Genomic DNA, 27287 nt, shown 5'->3' with positions numbered 1-27287 from the left:
GAAATAACTCATAAGTTTTAAATTGTGCACCATTCTGAGGAGCACAGTCCACTCTGTCCCTGCCCAGACTGCCATTAGCCAGTTGCTGTCTGGGTTGTCAGACTGTTGCAGTGTGACAGTGCTTGTGTTCATATAACTATCATTTTATGTAATAGTACCCCCCAAATGCAAGAGTAGTGAGGTAATATTTTGGGGCCATGGTTGACAAAATCTTGGAAAGTGAAACCAAGGATAAGGGGGACTGCTACATTAAGAGCAAAATCTTACAACATAATTTATTACTTTAAGAGGTTGAAATTAGCCATCAGGTTCCCTGAAAGGCAAATGGAATGCATAAGTTATGCCACTATTCATAGAGAAGGTAATAAGTAAATGTGAAATCCCATACAAAGCAAAAATACAACGAGTGTGGGCACACTGTAGCTTTAAGAAGAGTGTTGACTGTTTCAGGTCACAAAGGCACGATTTAGAGTACAGCAAGTGTGACCATGTATCCAACAGGCCATGCAGTCATGTGCCTACCCAGAGTGGGCAATTCATACTCTCCCACTGGAAGGATGAAACCCATTGTATTAAAAGAGCTTAAAAGGTACGTACCCTGATAGTTTCATTTGTAATAAAAGTAAACATTGCTGTCAGTTATTATCAGCGAGACAAAACAAGAGCGCAGTGTCAAATGTCAGTCTTTTTCCCCTTAAGAAAGATATAAAAATCACACTAATAGACATTTTAGTTCTTGTTTCATCCTACAATTGAATTCTCAGTGGTGGGGTCGGGGGAGACATGTAAGAAATCTGTGAGGAAAAAAAGGGCAGGGGAATAAGTCTCCTTGCCTCAAGATTTTAGAATAAAAAGTTGTAAACCTTCTATTGCAGATGAAGGCCCCCAAAATTTATTTTTCCTGCTTCCATAAGCATAAATAAAGATAAAAACGGGAAGAGGCATTGACAAAGAGCGCCTAGAATGTCTACAAATTAAGGTGAGTGATCAAACACAAAGTTAGGCCTAGACAGCTTAAGTGTCCTCCACAAATCAGGATAAGCGTAACAGGACATTAACCTGGAAGCCTTTACCAAACTCTAATTTGGATATAATTTTACCTCACTAAATCCCGCACCTTCAATCAAAAAACCTTTACTGCCTGCCCTTTAGAGTCCACGAAGTTGCTGCCAGATCCCAGCTTAAATCACGTTTCGCTTCCACAGATCTCTTTCCTGGGCAAGGTGGTGGGGTGGATAATGAAATTTGGCACCTGGTCTAAAAGGCCCCAGGAGGTTAGGATAGGAACTACCACTTCTCAGGCCTGTTTTGTTTTTCCGGAAGAGGAAAAGACCAGTAGAGAACTGACTCAGCGTCTCCAACAAAAGGAGAGCTGCACGCAGACAAAACAAACCCGGGGGGTGAAAACTGGAAGTAAACTGGTGTTTGTGGCACCACTGATAGTATTATACCTTCTCTGACTTCTCCAATTGTTTTTTTCCCCAAGTGACTCAATCTTCTCACCCAAACCAGGTCAAATGAGGGGTTAGTTGTTCGACTTCTTCTGAGAGTGCCTCTCTTCTTTCTCACACTCTGCAAGCCTCCTCCCCGCACACGCCACTTCCCCCCCGACCCCAAAGTTAAGGGCTCATGCCCAGCTAGATCCTAATGTCCACGGCGAGCAGCTGCAGTCTAGGGGGGTTGCCTAGAAGTAGGTCTGACGCTGAGCAATCTAATCTCTCACGTCTGATCTCTCAGGCTATTGTGCCTCGAGGGGAAGTCAGAACAGGTGAGGGCGGCTGGAGGGAACCAGTTCCGGGACAGGCAACGCACTGGACGAAGTGAGGGTGCGGGGCAAGGAACGGAGGGAGGGACAAAGGAGCGATAAATAACGAGGGCGCCCCCCGAGCGCCGCCTATCTCCTCAGATCACCTTGCGCTGACCTAGTTGCACCGAGAAGTAAGGAACCCGAGTCGAAGAGGGAGGAGGGCGGGGCGGGATGTGGGCGGGGCCGCGGGTGGGGGCGGGGCCTAGAGCGGGATCTTTATGGGGCTCGCCTGCGATTTGCAGATGGATTCGAGACGGAAGCGGGCTGGGAGGCGTTGGCGGCGACGGCGCACGTGGTGACGTGCAAGGGGGTGCGGCGCGAGCGGTCGGCGGCGGCGGCGGAGGCAGTGTCTCCCGGTCACGCGTGGAGGTCGGTCGCTCAGAGCTGCTGAGCGCAGTTTCTGCGCCTGCTGCTTCGGCGCGGCTGTGTCGGCGAGCGAGCGAGTTCCCTCAAGTTCTCGGCGGCGCTCCCCACTCCTCTCAGTCTCCACGGACTGGACCCTTGTCCTACTTGACCGCTCCCCACTTCCGCCGCCTCCTGGCGCTTTCCGTTGGGCTGATTCCCGCCCGCTTCCTCCTGCTTCCCATCGAAGCTCTAGAGATGAATGTTTCCATCTCTTCAGAGATGAACCAGGTAATACGCGCCGGTTCTACGAACGGCAGATGAAGGAGAGGGCGCGGCTATAAATCCGAGATGAGGGGATGGCGCCGGCGGATGGGAAGAGGGTAGGAGACGCGGAAGCGGTGTTCTCGTTAGGGGAGGCAGCCCCAAGCGGCCGCCGCCGCCGCCCTCTGGGACGTGAAGCCCGCGCCGCGCTGGGCCGGCGCTCCAGCGCTGCCATGGTTGCCTAGTCGCGTTGGCGGCCGAGAGCGGGCGCTGGCCGCCTCGGAGAGCGCGGAGGCTCGAACCCCTTTTCTGCACTGGCGCGGGGGAGGCAGGCTGGGAGGAACGAGAGTTTTTTGCTCGAAGGGTTTTGGGGGGCCTGATTAGGGCGCCGCCGGGAGGGGATGACCAGCCGGAAGGAGGGCGCGGGACTCCCCGTTCTTGCTGTCAGGAACGGACGCCTCTCCTTGGGTTTGCCTGGGATGTGGGATTCTCTTCTGGAAGAGCTCCCGGGACTTGGCGCGTGTGGGAGGGCAGCCAGCCCCGGGCCTGGAGTAGGGTGGCACGGAGTCCCCGATCGCCGTGGGCCGCGGGGTCCTTTGTTCCCGCTCCACGTTGCCCGCTTTTCTTGCCAAGCGCGGGGAGAAGGGGGCGGGAAGAGGGAGGGAGCGGCTGCCCTGACGTGTGGATACTGAGTGACTGCGGGGCTGGCCAATCCCGGGCGGGGGTGTGCGGGCGCTGGGGGCCTCGCTTCGCAGCCTTCGGAGTGGGCGCGGGCCTGACCGCGCGCGGAGGAAGGCCTGGGACGCTTTTTCTTTTTTATGAAAGAAATAAGTGGCAAGATTTGCTCTTTTTCTGTCCCTCCACGCTTTTGGTTAAGTGTCTCTGATTATAAGCTCTTGATGATAGGAAGGTATCAGGCTGAGGGTTGAACCTAGGGTAACTTGAACCACTAGTTGAGAACTACATTTACTTCCCGCCCCCTCAGTCCGTAGTGGACATATCTATTGGTTTGAGGCAGCTGACATTTCAAGAAGAAATCAGATGTCCAAAAGGGCGCATTTTTGTTTCTTAATGTCTGTTGCAGTGATGGAGCGTTAGAACACCTTGGCGTCAAGCTAGTCGTTGATTGTGTTGTGATCTTCTGTCTACTAATAGATGACAACTCTGGAAGCCTAATACCACTCTTAACAGATGAAAAATACAGCACGGACTAGACTGCCACAGGCCATGCCTTCTTTTAATAATTCTAGCACCAGTGATTGATTTAGGAAAAACAAAATACTGATGATTACTTTTAGGCTAAAGCCTGCTGACACTTCTGTCTTAAAGATACTGAAGGAGTAGTTGTATTTGTTAAGTGTGGACGTGAGGTAAACACGGACTTTAGAATTGGATTGAGACTAGTATCATTTAATGCCAGCTGGCAGGCTACTTATCAAGTCCATAATTTGGTAGCCAGAGGTAAACGGAACTTGAGCCACTGACCAAAGAGAGCCCTGGAATGGTTTTCCTGTGTTTTCCTAATAAATGAAATCTCTAGTTAACTGATAGATACTAATTTCTATAGCCAGTAATTTGTAGTTGATTTTCTAGCTTCCCCCCAAGACAAAACATTTCAGGTTTTAGTCTTAGTTTTAAATTAGTCTTTTTGGCTACTTGGTTTTGGAAGGTGGGATTTTGTTTTTCTTGCTTGAAGAATTTGTTAGATGGTAATTAAATGTAGTTTTGCAAATACGTTTTTAAATATGTTTTCCTGTTAAGGAAATATCTTAATAATTGATATTAAGATGAAGTAACTCTAAGTAAGTCATTTCATCCACTTTTTAGCAGTGCGATTGTATAGTCAAATCCTGCAAATGGGAATTCTTAAAGGTTGGGGGTCTTCCCACCATGTCATGTTCTAGTGTGTGTGTGTAAATTGAAGTATTGTAAGAGAGTGATTTCTGGGTTTTTGTTAGAACAACAGAAAAGACACACTTGTAAACTACAAGTTATATATCTTCTAAATGTTTCTGAACCTATACTTAACATCATGCTATTATATTTTTGTTATTAACATGCAGATACCTCAGCATTAGAACGTCTCAAACCAAATTCTTCCTTTCCTTCCCTTCTCCATGTAACAAACTATAAACGACTTTGTGTTATGCTTTTTGGTAACTGATTTTAATAAGGATACCACATATCTTAATTTTGATAATTTATTTTAATAAGGATGCCACATATCTAAGATAAAATATCTTAAGTCCTCACTGCCTTAAAAGAGCACGGGTTCTGGAAACAGAATCTTAACTGCCCTGTTTCCATGCTTTACTCATTCCTCTAGACGATCCCCAACATTTCTGCTAGGATGCCCTATTCTTCCTTGTTTAAATCCTTCATCTGCTTTCCATGCTTAGAATTGTTTAAACCTTGGAATTAGGCTGTCTTACTTCCTCGCCCACTATCACCATATGCATCCTGCAAATCTACAATCTATTGAAACTGAAATAGCTGCCATTTCTGGAATATATTTGCTATCATATCTTTTTTCCTTTCTGTTCAAGCTATTTTCATAGCTTGTTTTATCTTTCTGACTGCCCCGTGAAGTGTTCAAGGTTAGAGAACTGAGTTAACCTTTATCGTGTTATGATACGAGCATTCCATTTCAGTTTGTGCCTTCACGTTTGGTGCAAATATGTTTGTGTTGTAGTGAAAGAATTACAAAACTATGAGCATGGATGGAATGAATGAGTTCAGTTAGTTTTCATATACATGGATGGTGAGTGATGGTGGTTTTAGATGTTACATTGGAAAGCTGTAACTTCTGGTTTTAAAAAGATCTGTTGATTTACTTTGTATTACAAAGTCTTTCCTTTAAAATTGCAGTTGATGGCTACTTGGTGGGAGCTGACTGCCCTCAAACGATTGCCTTTGGCTTTATCTTGCTCTTACTGAGCCAGAGAAAAATGTTAGCAGAGGACATATTGTGCCTTTTTAACAACTTTGATAAGGCCTGTTGAATTGTATTTCAGTTAAGCTAATCTTTCTGGGCTGTGAACTTCTGGGTGTTATTAAAGCAGTTTAATTACTCATTTATGAGTCTTCGATATCCCCTGCAGTGGCCATAGAAGTATGCTGAATTTATCTGAATATATTGCATTTGATCCTTGTTTTAATTTTCAGTGTGTAAGAATAGTGACCTAGGTGTAGATTTAGTTGAAAGTGTATTTTAAATACCAAATAATTCTATGTTTTATATTCTTATATGACTCTGGGATGTTTGGACTTTTGGTTTGGATTTTCAAAGAAAACAATTTTCCCCATTTTTTAAATTCCAGTAGTTATCATGCTTGAGTTTTATAGACCAAACAAGATCCCCTGTCAGTTTGGGGAGTTTAAAACTCTTGATTTGCCCTAGCTCACTTTAATGAAAGTAAATGTGAACTTTCAAAAACATGGTTTACAACAGGAATTGATCTGATCCCCTCCAAAATTGATCTGATCCTTGAGGTGGGTGGGAAGTAGGAATATAGTGTATGAGGACAATAAATAAATAAAATAAGTTTGCATTAACTTAAATGTCATCTAGATTTGGGCTGGCTTTTAAAATCAGGTAGCTTTGTACTCTGATCAGTAGGTATTAAAGAGATGAAGTTCATATTATGACCTTGATGTAGTAAAAATCAGGTACTAATAATCTGTCATGGAATTAGAGTAAAAAATAAATAAAAATCAAGTACTAAATATAGGATTCATTTTACTATAAACTCATAATAATATTGTACAAATTTGTCTGATGCAAATCACCCCAAAAATTCTCCAGTGTTTTCTCCAAGGGCTGCGGTAATTTTAACCATTTTTTTTCAAAATAAATTTTAGGTAGAACATTCAATTTGTCAAATATAGTTAATGGATACCATTTTTGTTTTTGGTTAGATCAAGTTTACAAGTAAAAAATGAATAAAACTGGTCAAAGTTTAAAATAGTACCTTCATATTATAATGTTTTTGGCTTTTCAGAGGATGCATTTTAATATAACAATTTGCATGGGGACTCCTTCCTCTTACTCTTATTTTAAGAGCAGTTTATGAAACTGAAGTTAGGAGTTGCCAACTATGCCTGTGAGTTGACCATGTCAGTATGTATCATATATATATGAAAATTTTCTTAGTTTGAGCCAGGTCTTGGCTGAAAATGTTTGAAGGTTTCTTTAGGATAGTGTGTTCTCTCTGTGTACAAAGAATTGTGTATATTTGGAAAACATTTGCTAGAACTAGTTTCTTGAGAAAAGCCAAATTAACTAACCTAGATAAAAGGTAGAGCAGAGGAAATCAATATTACCTAATGCTGTGATACAGTTTTGATGCAGGGGTAAGCATTCATAACAATCCCAACCTGAACTGGCATTCTTGGGTTTCCTTGAAATGAAACCTGTTACAGAGAAACTTGTTAGGACACATGTTGAACTAAACATAGTAGGTTTGTTGAATTTGAACTGGACCAGCCTGCAGTGGAGTCCTGTGGTAAGTGATTAGTCACTTTGACGTAATTGTTAGATTTAGAATTGTTGTATTGATGTATAAGACAGATAATATATCCATAAAAATGAATATATTTGCACATATTTCAGGTAAGTTATTACTTAGTTCTGGTTTCCAGAATTAATAGTGGTGTAATAGCAGTTCAGGTGATTAAAAAATAAGTACCCTCTGAATTTGACACTAGTAATTGATGATGTGAAAACAAGGGAGGGAGAATAGGTAGGAGGACTGATTACCTTGAAGATTAGGTTTGAACCAGAATGATTCCATTGGTAGTTTATTACGGTATATGAGAAAAATGATCATACAAAGCACAGGCATCAGTATTCTCCCTTCTGTTTAGTTTGTTCTAACAAATTACTCATCTTTATGTTCAAGTTTTTAGGCTAGTCCTGGTAGAGAGGAGATGGGATGGATACAAAAGATGAACAAGACAGAAGCTTTGCCCATGAGTCAAGGAAGATAAACAAGTATATATAAATACAGCATGAAATAGACCAGCTGGAAGATCATAAATACCTCTCAGAGAGGGTTCTATATGTGGAACATGAGGAGAAACTGCTTCCCAACTGGGAGCATTTGGCAGAGGCTCCATGGCTGTAAAATTTCCTCTGGCATAGGCTGGGTTAAGGGCCTTCCAGGTAGAGAGAAGACCTTGAACAAAGTTAACAGAGTCTGGGAAGTGCAGAGTTCATTTTCGGGAACAGTAACATAGTATATATGCTTGGGAATAATGCCTAAGGTTGCTTGCTGGCTCAAAACAGATCGCATGTTGGCATATTAGTTGGAAATTAATAGTAAAGAATATTAGAGTTAAACAGTATTGACATTTGTTCTGTAAGTCTTGTGCTTTTATATTTCTCATAAACACATCATTAGTCCCCAGTCTTTGGGAAAGGACCGGCTTTTTTTTTTTTTAGATCACTTGGGTTGTTACAACTTAAATGAAAAATGTTTATGTGGAATTGCTTTTGTGTTCTTTTTTTATGTAATGGGAATATTTTTGCCATTTAGCCCAAATCTCTTGAAGATCAGGACTTGTTTTACATGATCTGCTCTACCTAGATCAATGAGTCTTTGATCATTCTGAATAACTTAAATTTATCATTGTTATAGATTATGATGCACCATTATCACAGAAGAAATTCGTGTCTATAGCTTTTAAGGACTTGATTACATCATTTTCAAGCCTGATAGTTTTGGAATCACCATTAGAGCTTAAGACACATCTGCCTTCACTTCAACCACCTGTCTTCATACCCTGACGAAGTGCGCCTTTTAACACTCCTTTGTCCTTGGATTACTTAAGAGTTCCCAGAAATACATTTGCCACCAAGAGAGTAGGTAAGTGAATGTTCTCTGCCTAGTCCAGTATTAAGACACATTGATTTTCTGAAGACGATATGTCGAGTACAGTAAACCTTTCATACTTTTTTTTTAAAGGCAGAGAAGTCAGTAATCATTTGAGTATAAAAAACATTTTCATATTTTTCTTTTCTATATTTTGACTTCAAAGTAAAATTTCTTACTGCCTTTTTTTTTTTTTTTAGAGAGATAGGGTCTCACTCTGTTGCCCAGGCTGGAGTGCAGTGGTGGGATCATAGCTCATTGCAGCCTGGAACTGCTGGGCTCAAGTGATTCTCCTGACTCAGCTTTCCTAGTAACTGAGACTACAGGTGTGCGCCACCACCATGACTGGCTAATTTTTACATTTTCTGTAGAGAGAAGGTTTCACTGTGTTTCCCAGCCTGGTCTCAAACCCCTGGGCTCAAGCAATCTTCTTGCCTTGGCCTCCCTATTACTGTTCTTTATTTTATTTTTTGAGATGGAGTCTCTCTGTTGCCCACGCTGGAGTGCAGTGGCACGATCTCAGCTCACTGCAACATTTGCCTCCTGGGTTCAAGCGATTCTCCTGCCTCAGCCCCCACAAGTAACTGGGATTACAGGCACCCACCACCACTCCTGGCTAAATTTTGTATTTTTAGTAGAGACAGGATTTCACCATGTTGGCCAGGCTGGTCTTGAACTCCTGACCTCAAATGATCCACCGTTTCGGCCTCCCAAAGTGCTGGGATTACAGGTGTGAGCCATAGCGCCTGGCCTATTACTGTTTTTTAATTATGCATTTTGTGTAGTCATTAGTCAGTTGTTTATAGGTAATGGTAAAATGCAAAAAAGTTTTAAGTTCCCATTTATATTTATATAATCTGATGAGATAAATGATTTAGAATATATGAAAGGAACAGAATATAAGTTCATTTTTAATCACTTATGTTTCAAAACATTTATAAAAATCATTTTGTAGATACAGTGACAAGACTAATCAGACTTTTTAAGTTTGTGTATATGGCAAGGGAGGAAGAAATTAGGCAATTTTCTGTATATAACTCTTGACTGTATATAATTTTGAAGACTAGGAGCAAATTGGGGGCCCTTTAAGGAAACTGAAAAGGGGTAGGATTAGGATAAATAACAGTTTTTCTCATTTGTGGGTAAAGGAATGACAGGAGCCCAAATCCAAGGAAACCTATATGTACTGGCTATTTCACCCTTTCAGGCTTTTAGGTTACTTGTTAATATGGGTTTGGGCGGGATGGAGTTTCATTTCCTTCCCTTCAGAATCAATTTGCTTAATAGGCATGGGAACCCAGCCAAAATTGTTGAGATAGCTGCTACTGTTTGAATCTTTTGAAAGTCTTATGACCAAAGTATTAGGGAACAAAGACTTGGACATTCAGCACAGGTGTTGTTTCAGCTAAGTTTTTGTGTGATGAAATTTTTATGTATCGTTTATAGGATGGAATTTAAGAATAAAGAGACTGTATTACTCTTTAGCATTATATTTTTAAAACCATTATTTGCAAGTAAAATAACTTGGCTTTCTTTCCATTTAGCCAAATTTATACGGAAAAATGATTCCCAATGGATATTTGATGTTTGAGGATGAAAATTTTATTGAGTCTTCTGTTGCCAAATTAAATGCCCTGAGGAAAAGTGGCCAGTTCTGTGATGTTCGACTTCAGGTATTTAAAACTTAATTCAAAATTTATAGAATTTTTTATTACTAAAAGCCATAATTTCTTAGATTTGCTTATTTTCTTTTACATAGGCATTTAATGAAATGATTTTTTAAAAGAATACTGAGAAATGTAAGATAAAGGAATCTGATGTCGTAATTAGCTAGAGAAGCACATAATCCACACTACTTATAATTATAATTCTTCATAATTTCAGGTCTGTGGCCATGAAATGTTAGCACACAGAGCAGTGCTAGCTTGCTGCAGTCCCTATTTATTTGAAATCTTTAATAGTGATAGTGATCCTCATGGAATTTCTCATGTTAAATTTGATGATCTCAATCCAGAAGCTGTTGAAGTCTTGTTGAATTATGCCTACACTGCTCAGTAAGTACATTTGAAGTAAACCATATAATTAGGGAATATCTTCAGAAAATTCCAAGTCTTGCTACATATATTTAAATTAAGTGTGTTTTAAGGCTTTGGTATCATAAATAACTTTTTTTTTAATAGGTTGAAAGCAGATAAGGAATTGGTAAAAGATGTTTATTCTGCAGCAAAAAAGCTGAAGATGGATCGAGTAAAGCAGGTAGAGTATCAGAAGTAAATAAAATCACTTATGGAGTCTTATTTTGTGTGATCGCAATGCTGAATTTGTCATGAAACATCTTGTTAGTCTCAAGGAATTCAAAATGTCCCTTTTTTCCCTCAGAATAGTCAATATGTTATTTTAACTGTTTGGCTATCACACTTCTCAGATAACTTGGGCTAAAGTCTTACCCTTTCAGCAGTCTTCTCTGGTAGGGTGGCTATGTCAGCCTTTGATAGCATGAATTAAAATAAATGTTTTTCTTAAGAGTTAATCACATAACTTATGTCCTCAATGCTGTGTTCTCCTAAACTTCCTGTGCTCTCTAAAAGTATTCCTTCTAGAATTCAAATCCCCTAATGTATAGGGGTCAGTAAACTTAAGGCCTACCGGCCAGCTGCCTATTTTTATAAAGTTTTATTCCAACACAACCATGTGTGTTCATTTACATATGGTCTAGGCTGCTTTCCAGCTACAATGATGGAATTGAGCAGTTGTGACAAACAGTATGGCCTACAAGCCTAAAATGCTTTTACTATCTGGCCCTTTAAGAAAAAGTTTGATTTGCTAGCCCTTCTTCTAATATCACTCCTTTGCTCAAAAATCCTTCCTTAATTTACAGCACTTATCCCCGAATTTAGTATTCTAGATTTTCCCTAATATAGTTGCTGTTTTTCCAAAACTATTTCCTAGTTATCTTTTCTCCAACCAAATTAAATTGTTTGCAGCATCTTCTCTACTTCTGTATGCATTCAATATCAACATCATCTCTCCTGTAGAGCCCAGTTCAGATATTGTTTCATGAAGCCTTACCAAATTATTCTACTTGAAAATACTTATGTGAACTTACATAGCATTTCAATTTGTTGCATCTCTCCTTAAACTAAAACTTACATATCTGTATAGCATAATTTGATGTTTATCATTTGTATACATGTTATTACCACTGTTACATTTGTTGTATTAAGACAGTGATTTTTGCTTCATCTTTGTATCTTCATATAGTGTTTACCACACTGAACATTAAATATTTGTTGAATAAAAGATATGTAAGTGTTGGCACTCATATATTTCTTTTCCAAGGTTTGTGGTGATTATTTACTATCAAGAATGGATGTTACCAGCTGCATCTCTTACCGAAATTTTGCAAGTTGTATGGGAGACTCCCGTTTGTTGAATAAAGTTGATGCTTATATTCAGGAGCATTTGTTACAAATTTCGGAAGAGGAGGAGTTTCTTAAGCTTCCAAGGCTAAAGGTAAGGAGTGAACTCTATAAACAGATGTATACTATCTAGTTCCAGGCACGGAATCTTGGTCTGTGTTTCAAGCAAGTGAGTAATGATTATGAAATGATACATCGAAATTACTGTTATTCTTAGCAGCGTAATGAGTTTCTACCTACCAGTTTACTTTGTTTTTGATAAACTGGTTCCTTACAAATTAGAGTAAATGTATGGAATGAATTGTGCATCTATGACAACTTTGTTACGAAATTGGGAATTAAGCTGAGAACTAGAAGCCCAACAATGATCCGTGTCATTGTTTTTTCCAATTCTAGTTGGAGGTAATGCTTGAAGATAATGTTTGCTTGCCCAGCAATGGCAAATTGTATACAAAGGTAATCAACTGGGTGCAGCGTAGCATCTGGGAGAATGGAGACAGTCTGGAAGAGCTGATGGAAGAGGTTAGTTTTAAAGTAAATGGGATTCAACCACTTTTAAAAATTATTTTGCTATAACATGAAGGATTCCCTTTCACTTTTATTTTATAACCATGACCCTAAAGAATTTAAATTTTGCTATAGGTACCCCTAAGCTGAGAAACAGGGGGGGTGTCCAGGTGAGCTGAATGAACTGTTCAGTTTGGTCTTCTGCTTTTCTTTTTTTATTTCTTTGCTTATTATGTGCTGTTAACTTTCTTTAAAGTAGCTTGTAATTTGCTTTAGAAATGGGAAGTGGTACTGAAATTTTCTGTAGATTCTTAATTTTTCTTCACAGGTTTTTGCTTTAAATTTGACAAGTAGGTAAAAGCTTCTAATGGTTGTTCCTCCCCATTGATTTATCTCCCCATAGGTTTATTAACAAAACTAGGATACCCAAGACTGAAGAAACAAGAAGAAACCTCAAGTGTATTGACACGTAAAGAAGCAGCAGTCCTGCCCCAGTTCTCCTAAGAAAAATCCGCTGTGGGCAGAGAACGATGATGATTTAATGGTGTTTACTCCTTTACAGGATTCTTGTCTTTAAAGCTGTGTGTTTTTCAATGGTGTTGTTCATACATATAGTCACTCACTTAACTTGGGCTACTTTTAAAAAAAATACACAAAATAAACAAAATTGATAGAGAAATGGTGGGAATTGAAAACACGCAGGTGGAGCAGTGTGTAACCTTGAGTTTCTCTCTCCACTTAAACCTTTCAGAGTTCCTTTGAGAGCTTACCAAATCTGTTAGGCCTGCAGAAACACTGTCATCATTATGTTCTAAAAGGGCTAACAGATTATCTTTAAATTCTATGATTCCCACTTGAAAGTCAGATGCATTTGCTATATATTTGCATCTGTCAATGGAGATAACTCTACAGCTTGCCTGAAATTTTGCATTTGTTTTCTCTTTGTTTTTCTTGACATTGCTTACAGGAAGGAAATATGTTTATGCAAACCAGACCACTTATCTGCAAAGGTGTAAACTATATTCAGTATTTTATTGTAAATATGTATATTATTTAAGAGTATATATTGTACTAGTGCTTTTTTTCTTACTGTTATATGATAGAAGCTATGAAAAAAATGAAGATTTCTTTCAAGCCAATCAAGCCAACGACTCTTCAGCCAGTATTGGAAGATTTTGTATTTGATTTTGGTTTTTCGTTTTTGTTTTTTTTAAATTTTTACCACCATGACATGTATTTTTCTTTACCTCCGGATCCTGCCAGAGTAATATGTCAAGAAGTTCAAGAAGCACACTGGAGGTTACCTTGAGGCGTTTGTGTAATCTGCATACTAGTGGAGTAGCCATGGTGACCGTAGCCACATGGGTGTTCTGTTGCTGTTTTGCAGGTTCAAACCTTGTACTACTCAGCTGATCACAAGCTGCTTGATGGGAACCTACTAGATGGACAGGCTGAGGTGTTTGGCAGTGATGATGACCACATTCAGTTTGTGCAGGTACACATTGCACAGTCTGAGGTAACCTCAGGTTAAAATTTGACTAGAGAATTTGATAGCATACTTAAATTTTCCTTTAATAAAGGAAAGTAGACCAATTTCATTGGTAAAACTGGACAGAAACATTTTTGGGAGAAAACAAGCATATCTTAGAGTTAGTATTTTTGCCACATGAAAAGATATTAACGAATTAGGAAACCCTATTGAAATTTTTTTCTCATAAAGCAGGAATTACAAATAGTAAAGACCAATAAGATGGAACAATATAGAAATTATTTGGGAAGATTATGAAAAGTGGTTGTTTGTGGCAGGCATGACTGATAAACTCAGTTTTTTTTAAAAAAGGGGCAGGGGGACTTAAATTGTTGATGGCTATGAAAGAAATTTTGGATGTTACCTTAACTACTGAGCTGTCTTACTGGAAATTAGAAATGGTATAGTTAAGATGGACTATACAATGTAATAAGTTTAAAAGTGGTTGATGATCATATGTTACAACCTGATCTAGATGTTTCTTAACCAAAATGAATTAAAATATAGTAGAGTTCCACTGTGCCGATTGAGTTACTTTGCATTTTATAAAATCCAATTTCATTTTTCCCCTATGGGTAAACACATAATTATTCAGACACATTATCAACAATTACTAGAGAACAAACTTCTCAGGTCTAAACTTTTTAAGTTTATGGACAAATACAGAAAAGTACACAAGTCATAATTGCCACACAGTGAACCTACCAGTGTAAGCACTACCCAAGTCAAGAAGAGAAGGTTTCTAGCATCCTGTCAGCCTTTCTCTTGCCTCTTTTTATTTGGCCTTTAGCTCAAATTACGTTTTTGAGGGACAAGCTATAAAGTAGTTGACTCAACCCAGACTGAGGAATGCTTTTCTTTAAAAATCAGAGGGTAAGTGGTAGACTTAGTAGTAGCCTATATGGTTACAAATTATCAGGTGTTAGCTCTCTGGTGTCCTGTGGCAATAGTGGGTGACTATCTTTATTTTCTAAAAGTTTTGGAATTTGAATTAGTTGAGAACTTATGTTTGTACATTTTGAATATATTGAGGATATTTTCCCCCTTAACTCTAAACATTTCGAGTTAACATTTTAAAAGTACGTTTTTAACATGCAGAGAGGTTGAGTGCTCAATAAATGGCAGGCCATAGTGTTCGGTATGGCAACACAAAAATGTGTCTAAGAGACAGTTTCTGCTTGTAGGACCTTCTAAGAGTGGGCAAAACAATACAGGCTTATAAGAGGTAGCTATGAAAGGCCTAAAGGGGAGGACACAATGAGACAGGAGAGAAGCCAGGGATATTTCACACAAGAGGTAACTTTTGAGCATTCTTAGGATTTAGAGGAGTCTGCATAGCAGATAAAGGGAGAAATGTCAGATAGCCAAGAGTATCTGCAAGGATGATACTCTTGGAACTGCAGGTCATAAGACTGGGAAAGTAGGTAAATCCTTCCTGAATGGGGCTTATACTTTATCCTATAGGCACTGGGAAGCCTTAGGTAAGACTACAGTGATATGAAAGTTATGCATTCACAACTTTAGTAATAGTGAAAAACTGGGGAACAGTCTATTAGGTGGCAGTCTCTGGGCTGGGATCCCAACTGATTTCTGGTTTTTTATTTTCTAAAATTGTTGCGTTGGACCCTTCCTGTTTTTATAACCAGATGCAGAAGATCAATAAAAGTTTGAGCCCAGTTTATAGACTATTGCCAGTAGTAGTTCAGGTTTTAAAAAAACGATGAGGGCTTAATCTAGGGGTATGAAGGAGAAAGGATAGATTTTTTTATGTATGTCTATAAGTAGACATTTATATTAACAAAGGTTGACTTACCAGGCCTTAGTGATTTTTTTTTTTTTTTTTTTTTTTTGAGACGGAGTCTAGCTCTGTGGCCGAGGCTGGAGTGCTGTGGCCGGATCTCAGCTCACTGCAAGCTCCGCCTCCCGGGTTCATGCCATTCTCCTGCCTCAGCCTCCCGGGTAGCTGGGACTACAGGCGCCACCACCTCGTCCGGCTAGTTTTTTGTATTTTTTAGTAGAGACGGGGTTTCACCGTGTTAGCCAGGATGGTCTCGATCTCCTGACCTCGTGATCTGCCCGTCTCGGCCTCCCAAAGTGCTGGGATTACAGGCTTGAGCCACCGCGCATTGTTTAGCAAGATGAGGGAAAAGGAAGAATTTGAGAGTAAGTGGGATTCTGACATGTGTGACTCATTAGAATGTGATGCCATGAATAGAGATCATGAATTGAAGAGGATGAGAGGGACCCATGTTAGACTTCAAGAAAAGAAAAAGAACATAGAGAAGAAGCCATTAGAAGTTACGGGACAATAAGAATCTAATCATGTTGTAAAAGCTGCCTAAGTAGGAGAAGAAAATTTGAAGGAGGACTAAACTGTACACTGTCAAATCCTCTGGGAGGTCATGTAAAATAAGGTTTAGGGATATATCCTTTACATATAAAGGATTTAACCAGCATTTCTATATTATGTTTGTTATTAGGCATTGTTATGAGGCATTGCTATAGGGCCTTTCTCTTCCACAGTCATTTTCTCTTAATTATAGTTTGTATATTAGAAGAATTTTCTTAACCCAATACAGCCTCAATGTAAGCATCATCCATTTGTGATATTTGGATCCCTTCTTCCCATAGGTTGGGATGAGGTTTTATGTACTTTGTAATTCGTAATAATAGATAAGGTTAGATAAGTCTAACCTTATTTTTTATTCTTAATATTCACAGTATAAAAGTGATATGAACAGATGCATTCACAACTTTAGTAACAGTGAAAAACTGGAAAACAGCCTGTCATAGTGTAAATCTGTTTCATACTATGACGTAACTTGTCATAGTATAAAAAGGGTGGGGTTTATCTTCAAAAGTCCTAGTCTTTCTTTTAGCTGTATTGCCTTGGGCAATGTGTATCTTCTTGAGTTTCAATATTTTTATCTATAAAATGAGTAGATAATATCACCCTCACTGGACTAAAAAAGATGATGTAAATAAAGTATCTAGTAATACCTAGGTACATAATAAACATCTAAGTGGAATTTAATGATAACCATTGATAATGATATATTCCCTGCCTTTTCTCAAAATAGCCTATGTATGTTGTAACCACACTCAGGCCTAACTTTTGATATAGCTTTTTCTTACAGCTTCAAGTAGCTACCAAAATCTTTTTCTCTATTACTTGTTATGTGGCTTTTTGCTTCCACTAGCAACAGAAATTTCCATTAGAAATTTTACCTATCCTTGTGGTCTGGCCGTCTGGACCAGCAAAAGTGGGATGAGCAAAACTAGGCCAGGAGCTGAAGGTGCTACCTGTTCATTTGGCAGTTCCTCTCAGAGTAGTCTTTACTCTTCCAATTCCAAAAGATCATATCCTTTGGAAGTGGCAAAGGCTAAAGTAATTGGAAGGAAACCATGAAGGAAAACTCATACATGAGAACACATGTGTAAAGTAGTTCTCTTACAGTCATTTGGATATTGGCAGCTTTGTTCATTTCTCCCTCTTTCGTGTTCCTGTATATTCTACTTTTGTGAATATTTGGTTGTTTTTAGTAATGTTTCATTTCTGATTACTGTTTGTGTTTTGATGTAATTTTGTCTAGAAAACCACTCTATAATAACTAAAGAAATATTCTTTTAAGTGTTTCTTGTAATTGCCACTTTTTTCCTGTAAAGTACTTTCAGAGAAACTGGATGAATCTGTCTGCTTATACGTTTTGCTGGCATTGTATGAAGGATACCTGTACATATGATTTAGTTAGGTTTGACAGTTTCATGAAAATAGTGGGTTAAATGTATTCTCTGTTAATTCATACTATTTTAAATTTACAACATTCTTTTAGAAGATTCTCTACTTAATATAAAAATCTGTGAGCTTATATCAATTATAGATTGATTTTTTTCTTTCTTCTATTGAGGTCTTGATTTGCAACATGTTTTTCAAATTGTTAAAATTGAGCTTTTTCTTACCTAGGCTAATTGTGTAGGTGTAGTTGTCTCATCATTAAGTGGAGGTGGAAGTATGCCAGTAATTTGTGTCATTTGGAAAGTGCTGGCTTGAGTTAAAGTTAGTGTCCTATAAATGTCATATATAGGTGAAGGATACTCAGTGTTGTGGAATAGCTCAGGAACAAAGGTACATCAGATGTGGTCTTTGGCTAGGTTTCTGTAGCTACCTTTTGATTTTGCAGAAAAAGCCACCACGTGAGAATGGCCATAAGCAGATAAGTAGCAGTTCAACTGGATGTCTCTCTTCTCCAAATGCTACAGTACAAAGCCCTAAGCATGAGTGGAAAATCGTTGCTTCAGAAAAGACTTCAAGTAAGTATATGACACTTGCCAGATTGTTTTCAGCATTGTTTTCAGCTTACCTATGTTTAAGAAGGAGTGTTGCCAATTTAATACCTTTTACATTGACTACTCGAGGAAAAAAACTCAGAAGCAATTAAATTTGGAAAATGAGAGCAGATTGTTCTATTCTGGGATGTGGAGACTGTGGAGTCCAATTCAGGATCATATACACCAACCAAAAGTAATAATTACATCTTAAACCTGGAATTCTTGTGCTTACAGATAACACTTACTTGTGCCTGGCTGTGCTGGATGGTATATTCTGTGTCATTTTTCTTCATGGGAGAAACAGCCCACAGAGCTCACCAACAAGTACTCCAAAACTAAGTAAGAGTTTAAGCTTTGAGATGCAACAAGATGAGCTAATCGAAAAGCCCATGTCTCCTATGCAGTACGCACGATCTGGTCTAGGAACAGCAGAGATGAATGGCAAACTCATAGCTGCAGGTAAGAACAGAAGGATGAGTGACATAACAGAAGCAGTCAACTGGCTAAGCATGTAGATGGGCATTTTTGTGACATGCAAACTTTCAAAAAGAGGGTTTAATATGCTATCTTTCATGGCAATCCAACAAGACAGGGAAATAACAATACTATTGAATATGGTTAACCTTCAGTTCAATGTCTGTCTCTAATTTTAAAAAAAATTATGTCGTGGCTCAATTTTTCTAATTTTCAAGCCAAGACTTAAGCAGTTTACTTATACTGATAATGTTATTTTTTTAGCTATTACAAGCACTTAACTTAAAAGATCAACTAAGGCATCCTTAAAAAGTTTTAATATTTTTTCTCATTGTGCAGATTTCTTAAACTTACAGGACTAGAAACGATGGCCCAGTTTAATACTTTAAACATAAGTCTATATGGTTTTATTTTTTTACCAGGTGGCTATAACAGAGAGGAATGTCTTCGAACAGTCGAATGCTATGATCCACATACAGATCATTGGTCCTTTCTTGCTCCCATGAGAACACCAAGAGCCCGATTTCAAATGGCTGTACTCATGGTAAGCGCATTATGTTGCAGGAGCAACCTATATTTAGCTTTTTCCTCATAACTTCAGGATGTTGGAAATTCTCATCTCTCACTTTTGGCATAGGGCCAGCTGTATGTGGTAGGTGGATCAAATGGCCATTCAGATGACCTGAGTTGTGGAGAGATGTATGATTCAAACATAGATGACTGGATTCCTGTTCCAGAATTGAGAACTAACCGTTGTAATGCAGGTAATAATAATTTTCTCCTGAGATATCCAGTATTTAAATGTGATAATTAAATTATCAATATATAACTTTATTTTATACTTACATAGGAGTGTGTGCTCTGGATGGAAAATTATACATCGTTGGTGGCTCTGATCCATATGGTCAAAAAGGACTGAAAAATTGTGATGTATTTGATCCTGTAACAAAGTTGTGGACGAGCTGTGCTCCTCTTAACATTCGTAAGTTGATTTTTTTCCTTTTTCTTTTTCTTTTTTTTTTTTTTTAAGACCTTTAAATTAACAGTATGTGTAGTACACACTTAAAGTCTGGGAGATGTAGCAATAATCTTGACTTGACTTTTCTTGTAGGGAGACACCAGTCTGCAGTCTGTGAGCTTGGTGGTTATTTGTACATAATCGGAGGTGCAGAATCTTGGAATTGTCTGAACACAGTAGAACGATACAATCCTGAAAATAACACCTGGACTTTAATTGCACCCATGAATGTGGCTAGACGAGGAGCTGGAGTGGCTGTTCTTAATGGTGAGTGTTGGGATTTGGAGAAGTGAAGAGTAGATAGTGGCAAGACTTTGTTCTAAAACTCTGAGAGAAAAGGTCAATGATAACTATAGTTGTACAGTTAAAAATTCAGAAGCAGTCATCTCTGGTGATGCAATGGAGATTAGGGTGATTCGTCCTTTAGAAATACATTTGCTAATCAAAGACTTATAATACTTGATATATAACTTAAATTAATTAGCCAGTCTTTTGATGGGTGCACTGAGTGAATTTCCAAGTCATTTTCTTCTATAAAACATATCCATAATGCATCATCTTGGATTTTGAGTTTTCCAGAGAGCCAGAATTTAAAGAATCTGATCTGCAAAACAAAGTAAATGCAAATCCCTAGTCTTTTCCAACTGTCTACTCCATACCTAATTGGAAATATAACCTTTAGACTATTTTAACAAGTTTCCAAAGTATTAAACTTTTTAAATGTAGACATAGCTTTCTTTCCACATCCATTTTATTGACTTTTATTTAATGTCTATTATATAATCATAATTTAAAAGTTAGCATTGTTTTTGGTACCAGGCTGAATTTTAGTAGGCTTACGGCTCAACTGGTGAAAGCTTAAGGGTAGACACAGCCTACTGGCCTAGAGCTTTGTCAGTGTGGTTTACAGATACATAGAATGCAAGCTGGTTAAGTGATAGTCAAATGAAAAAATAATGAATTTGAGAATCAGTAATAAAATTTTTTCTAAGCTACAGAGTATTTATTGCTAACATTTTATCTATTTGAAAATAGTCATAATAACTCTGTTTCCAGAAGAAATTTCTGTACCACAATCATTCTATTTTTCTTTTTAATTGAGACATAGTCTCACTGTGTTGCCCAGGCTGGTCTTGAACCCCTGGGCTCATGCAGTCCTCCCACCTTGGGCTCTCACAGTATTGGGATTATAGGCATGAGCTACCGCACCTGGCCCCAAAATCATTTTATACAGTTGGAAAGCCCTAAAATATTTTTCTGCTTTCCTATAATCTCTTCTGAGTCTTAATTCTGTACATTGGGCTGATATAAAGTCCAGTGCACAGAACTATTCTGGTTTGCTACTTAGTAGCTGCATCTGTAGGATAATTGACCAGCTTCTTCCTGCTTTTCTTCTTCTTTGAAATAATAGTAGTAACTACCACAGAGTTTTTGTGAAAATTGTACTTTATTTAGATGCTGCTACTGCTTCCTCTCCCTTCCCCTTTTAAGTTGCCTAAGTTCCATGTGGAAATGGTTTTTTTATTGATTTGATTCCCAGCTCTTAGAGAGTATTTGCCATATTAGTAGCATTTAATAAATTCTTTTTGACAGAATGAACAGGCAATTCTATTTTAAAAACCACTGATTTTTAAGCAAAAGACAGATTTAGGGGAGTTTTACCTTATTATACTTTAGTCTCTGGATTTACCCCATGTCATTTCTCTTTTAGGAAAACTGTTTGTATGTGGTGGCTTTGATGGTTCTCATGCCATCAGTTGTGTGGAAATGTATGATCCAACTAGAAATGAATGGAAGATGATGGGAAATATGACTTCACCAAGGAGCAATGCTGGGATTGCAACTGTAGGGAACACCATTTATGCAGTGGGAGGATTCGATGGCAATGAATTTCTGAATACGGTGGAAGTCTACAACCTTGAGTCAAATGAATGGAGCCCCTATACGAAGATTTTCCAGTTTTAACAAATTTAAGACCCTCTCAAACTAACAGGCTTAGTGATGTAATTGTGTTTAGTAGAGGTACACTTGTGAATAAGGAGGGTGGGTGGGTATAGATGTTGCTAACAGCAACACAAAGCTTTTGCATATTGCATATTATTAAACATGCTGTACATACTTTTTGTGTTTATTTGGAAAGGAATGCAAAGATGAAGGTCTGTTTTGTGTATTTTTAAGACTTTGGTTATTTTACTTTTTGGAAAAGAATAAACCGAGAATTGATTGGGCACATCATTTCAAGAAGTCCCCTCTCCTCCACATTTGTTTTGCCAATTTGCACATTAAATGACTCTTCCCTCAAATGTGTATTATGGGGTAAGAGGGACAGGGTTTAAAAATGTAGACAGTTGGGTTTTTTAAGGGCCCTTTTTCAATAACTGGAACACTCTATAACAAAGGATACTTATTTAAATAGATGACATTGACTATTTTTGTTTTTATTAAAAGGAAGCTGACATGCCTACCAATATTTAATCTTTTATGATTGCCTTTTTATAACTTTTTATATTCTCAGCAGAGTGCTTTACCTATTGAAGTAAAATGTGGCAGGTTGGAGTTATTGAAGCAGAGTGGCAGTCTTCAAGTTTGCAGAGTAGGGGTCTTTTAAATTCTCTGAGTGCAAACTTCAGAGCTCTTGCCTCAGCTGCAGTTTTTTTCCTTCAAGAATGCAGTACTAACAAACATTTATTTGAGTGGAGTTACTGAACAGTAACATAGCTGTGATTTTTGGTATTTGAAACACTGGTTTTAAATATTTTGACTTGTTGAGGGTTTTATATAGCAAGACATATAGCAGTAAAAAATGGTGTTTTATCTTCTATATAATCCCTGTTTTTATTAACAATCCTAAATAGCAGCCCTCAATTGTGAAAAAAATTATTTTAAACTATATTAGGTTGTGAATGCAGGTTTTATCAGAACTATGTTTTTGTTCAGTTTATCTGTTCATATGGATAAATATTGGTTCGGATGACTTGGTCTGTAATGTGTAGTGCTACACACCTAACTTATGGTGCCAAAATAGCATGTCCTAATGCTTGCTGCTGATGCAAACACATTAAAGGTACTTTGCAGGAAATCCTTGCACCATGGGATTAATATCCAATTGCTGCTTGTATACTCATTCATTACTAAAAGTTTTGAGAAATTTTTTTCCAGTAATGAGCTTAAGAAATTTGGGGGAAATAACTCACCCGGCATCTTACATCTGAAATAAGGAATGATATAAGGTTTTTTTTTCTCACAGAAGATGAGGCACAAAGGAACCTAATGGGCCAACTGGGATGAGATGACTATTCAGTGATGACTATTCTGAGATGACTATTCAGTGGCTAACTTGGGTTAGGAAGAAAATAATTAGGTATTTTCTCTAAATGTTCACTGGTACTCTGCCACTTTATTTCTCTCATCTGTTACACAAAGAACCACCAGGAAAGGAAATCAGTTTGGTTGGTAACTCTGTAATTCCTAACTATTACTGGTTTGGTTCTGGACTAAAACTACATTGACAGATTGAATTTGCCTAATATGATGACTGTTTTTAATATGGATCTGTATGTGTTCTATTCAGCACAAGGAAATAAAATTTTAGTTGAGGATTCAGCCTAAAAGCCTTGAGATCACTTCTCATTTCATAAGTGACATGCTTAATGCAAATAATATATGCAAATACTTTGGGTCAAAGTTTTCCTGCATTACTTTGCATGCCAAAGAGGTAGTTTGGTGGCCAAAAAGTATCTTTTTTAAGAAGCTGTTGTAGCCAGTCTTCGTGAAGATGAGAAGTTTCCGTAAATGAAAAAAAGAAAAAGCAGTACTCAATGGCCATTTGTTACTGTTAATCCATATCTTAAAGGTACATCCTTTCTTCAGAGAGGGAGAAAATGGCATAGCCTCAGCACAATTAAAAAAAAAAAAAAAAAACTTTTTAACCAGTAGGAATTTTTGAATAGTTTCAAAATAATATGGTAATACCATGGTAATACTACACTTCTGGTCAATTTTAATAAAACACTCTAAATCTCCTAAAAGTAGCAAAACTATAAAATATCTAAAATTAACTAAATATTATTGGTTATACTCAGGCATGGATCTTTTATTATGAACTTTAAATGTAGGGTTCTGATTTTTGGCTTCTAGTGTGTCATGTACTTTACCACTGCTCAGCGTGTTTTCAAATTCCCAATATATAATCATATTTTAGGGAAAATCCAGGATTTGGGTATGTGATATATCACTAGAATCCTTGCTTAATTAACAAATTAGGTGTGTACCTTATTACCTCTCCTCACCTCAGAATTCTTAAAATTGAAGAAGGCAAAGGAGGAGCCCCAGTAGGACATTTCTGTAACTGCAGCGTTGCCTTCAGAGGAGTGAATGATTCACGCGAAACTCAGTTGCGGTCGTAATTTACACGCAGCTGCTTTTTGTTGCAAAGATCTGAAGAGTCAGCAAGTGAGACAAAATACAAGGTTAATTAGGTGTAAGGGAGAAAGAAAAACACTCATATATGAATCCTTAAATCCTTGGTAACGCTGAGCTACAAATTTGGTCCTATAAACAGGTTTTATTAAGTTAAATTAGTGTCTCCAGGTTAAAAAGGAGTAATTGCTATGAATTGCAGATATCCTTCATAATAAAACTGCAAGTGTCTCGAGTATTAATGACATTTTGAACAACAAATAGAGTTTATAAAGAGGAACATACAAACTCATGTGAATGTCCTGGGTTCTTCAACCTATGAGCACCAATAATCTTGGCCAATAAAATACTCAACTTTATTAATAGCTCCACATCTTACTGGGGATTGAACAAAGGTGAGAAGCAAAACTCAAATCATTATGCTGGATCTGTGTGTAATGCCTTTAACAGGCATATATGAATAGAGGCTACACATTTGCTCGGGATGACCAAAGGGAGTAACATAATTTTAGCCAGAAAAAAAGACACACAGAAAGACCTAACTTGGAGTAATGAAACTACTGAGATGAACTGAAATATCCAGCAAGGTAATAAGATGAGATCTGTTAAAACAATTTTTAAATGGGTAAAATATTTGAAAACACTTTGCAAAAGAAGTGAATGCCACTAAGAACACAGAAAGATACTATCATAAATCAGTCATTAAGAAAACGTAAATTAAAACCAAAATGGCATACACTTAGTGAAACTGAATATACCAAATTCTGCTTAGGTTGCAGAGCAACTTGAACTCTTATACATTGCTGGAGGAACTGCAAAGGTGCACAGGCAGTTTTAAAAACGATCTATCCACTTTCTAATTTGTGACAAAGCAATCCCATTCATATTACCCAAGTGAAGGAAAATATTCACACAAACCTGTATGTGAAGATAGCAGCCTTATTCATAAACACCAAAAACTGAATTCAATGAAGTAGCCTTCCACCTGGTGAATGAATAAATTTGTACATCCATGGCAATGCAATACTTCTTGGGAATAAAAGAATGAACTACTGATATTATGGGTAAGTCTCAAGCATCATGCCAAATGAAAAGCCAGACTCAAAAGCCTCCATTAGCTGGGCATGGTGGCAGGTACCTGTAATCCCAGCTACTCAGGAGGCTGAGGTGAGACGATTGCCTGAGCCCAGGAGTTCAAGGCTGTAGTATGCTATAATATCTGTGAACAGCCACTGCACTCAAGCCTTGGGCAACATAGCAAGACCCTGTCTCTTAAAACAAAAAAAAACAGTCCCCATTTATATAGCATTCAGGAATGGAAAAACTACAGGGATGGCAAACACATCAATGGCCTCCTGAGACGGGGATGGGAGTTAATTACAAAGGGAAATGAGGGAATATTTAGGGGTGGTGTGACTTTAGTATCTTGACTTGATGATTACATGTTTGACAGAACTCACAGAACTCTACACTTACGAAGGAAAAAAAGTTTTGTTTTTCTAGCTTAACCAAAGTGGTACTAAACCTTTAAAATATCAAGCTTAGAAGAAGGGCTAGAACATGTCCATATTTTACCTCATTAGAAATAAAGAACAGGATGTTGAAAATGGTTTGTGCTTCAAGAAGACTGAACCAAGCTAGTAGCTCAGACCTGGGTGTCCACCACCTCACCTTCCAGGTTTATAATTGGTAATTCTGCTCAAGAATCTGTCCTCAGGGTTTTCAACATCCAGAATTAATTTGAGACAAACTACACCTAGTTCATAAACAAAGCTAGATCAGAATTAAGAAGGATTCCTGTCACAGGCCAAAACTAGTCTACAAACCCTCAGGGGGGCCAATTCTTGCTTTTAACAACAGCCAAAGATATTAAAGAATTCCGTGAATATAGAGATGGATTTTTTAAAATACAAGTATATGTAATTAATACTAAAACCCTCAGGAAAGCCAATACCTCGAGGTACTCTGGCTCCAGAAGAACCCATTTCTGTGGGGCATATTCCAAGATCTAAAAGAGGTATATCTGTTTGACTTTACTGAGTGGCTTTTCACCTGACAGACCAGACAAACTTAGAAGCTTTCAAGTCAAACTTTGGTAGGCAAAGGTAAAGTATGTCTTTTTTTTTAAAGTAGGTGAGCCTGCAGGTCAATTTGTCAAAAATATTAACTAACCACAACTATGAGACACTAGACACAGTCTAGTTCCAGCCTTCATGGAGCTCAGTTCTATTCACTGGAGTGACTTTTATTAACAAAATACCCAATAAATAGGAGTGTGACTGGCCTGTCCAATCTCGAAGTCAGAAAAGGGCCATGGATAGTATTATATCCTGAGAGGCTGGATGTAGTCACCACCCTTTGAGGAAAGAGGAAAATTCATCCCAACCTGTCATACTAGCTAAGGGAGCAAAAAGTCAAGAATATGAACAACGTGACCTAGGCTCTGAAAGCTGACCAAGACACCATCTAAATAAACCTGGATTGATAATGAAAGGACTTTTGCTCCCCCTTAAAATGATGTTCAAAATATCAAGGACATAGAGCTTCAGATCTTTCTTGTGTCACCTGGTCTTTCATGTGACAAAGATCCACAATATGAAAGTGGGATTAACCCATCTGTGAAGTTCTAATCTGTGCGGTCACAACTGCCCATTACAGGTCTTAACAAGAGGACCCTGTGGGCACACAACAGACTTCAATTCTTTAGCCAGCTGTTCCTTGGCTCAGAATATGGAGAGAGCTGGAGACCCGCCAAACCAGAGGATGTTCCCTGGTCTTCCCAGGAGAGAAATAAACTATCTTTTGTAAAAGTAAGTTTCAAAGGCCAAGTGTGGTGGCTCATGCCTGTAATCCCAGCACTTTGGGAGGCGAAAGTAGGTGGATAACTTGAGGTCAGGAGTTCGAGACCAGCTTGGCAAACATGGTGAGATCCCGTGTCTACTAAAAATACAGAAAAAATTAGCCAGGAGTAATGGTGCATGCCTGTAATCCCAGCTATTTGGGAAGCTGAGGTATGAGAATTGCTTGAACTCGAGAGGCAGAGGTTGCAATGAGCCGAGATCAAGCCACTACACTCCAGCCTGGGTGACAGAGTGAGACTCTGCCTCAAAAAAAAAAAAAAAAAAGTAAGTTGCAAACCATTAATGTAAAGGAACTCTCAACATGATTAGGACAACAAATAGAAAAGTAATAAAGTTTAAGATTATGAAAAGAAAACAAGACCTGACATTTCAAATGGAAGAAAAGCTAAAACAAACATTTTAAAACAAATGATTTTAAATAAAAAAGACTAGAAAATTAAAAAAGG

General features: G+C 38.2%; 1 protein-coding gene and 1 long non-coding RNA gene across 3 annotated transcripts; one reads left to right on the top strand and one right to left on the bottom strand.

Annotated features, from left to right (window-relative positions):
- The first annotated feature begins 959 nt into the window (after positions 1-959).
- On the top strand, positions 960-23167 carry IVNS1ABP (influenza virus NS1A binding protein). 2 transcript variants are annotated; one of them, XM_026448052.2, is made up of 15 exons: positions 960-979; positions 8053-8280; positions 9831-9959; positions 10171-10340; positions 10467-10542; positions 11626-11799; positions 12102-12227; positions 13600-13707; positions 17922-18051; positions 18304-18528; positions 18966-19087; positions 19181-19307; positions 19394-19525; positions 19655-19828; positions 21273-23167. In XM_026448052.2, exons 3-15 carry the CDS (start codon positions 9849-9851, stop codon positions 21524-21526), a joined length of 1929 nt encoding a protein of 642 aa, XP_026303837.1. In that variant the 5' UTR covers positions 960-979; positions 8053-8280; positions 9831-9848; the 3' UTR covers positions 21527-23167. The 2 variants fall into 2 exon arrangements, with proteins under 2 accessions (XP_026303837.1, XP_023059202.1); XM_023203434.2 differs by lacking the exon at positions 960-979 and adding an exon at positions 2051-2440.
- LOC111536927 lies at positions 19523-27055 on the bottom strand. Its single transcript, XR_002729859.2, has 3 exons — positions 24899-27055; positions 23851-23998; positions 19523-20165 (listed from the first exon to the last, which is right to left on the bottom strand). It is a non-coding gene; the product is annotated as an uncharacterized LOC111536927 (long non-coding RNA).
- Between the last annotated feature and the right edge of the window lie 232 nt (positions 27056-27287).

The sequence above is a fragment of the Piliocolobus tephrosceles genome, chromosome 1, assembly GCF_002776525.5.
Source record: "Piliocolobus tephrosceles isolate RC106 chromosome 1, ASM277652v3, whole genome shotgun sequence".
NCBI classification, from domain to species: Eukaryota; Metazoa; Chordata; class Mammalia; order Primates; family Cercopithecidae; genus Piliocolobus; species Piliocolobus tephrosceles.
Note: the sequence above shows the minus strand (reverse complement) of the source record. Positions and strands in the feature narration are given on the sequence as shown.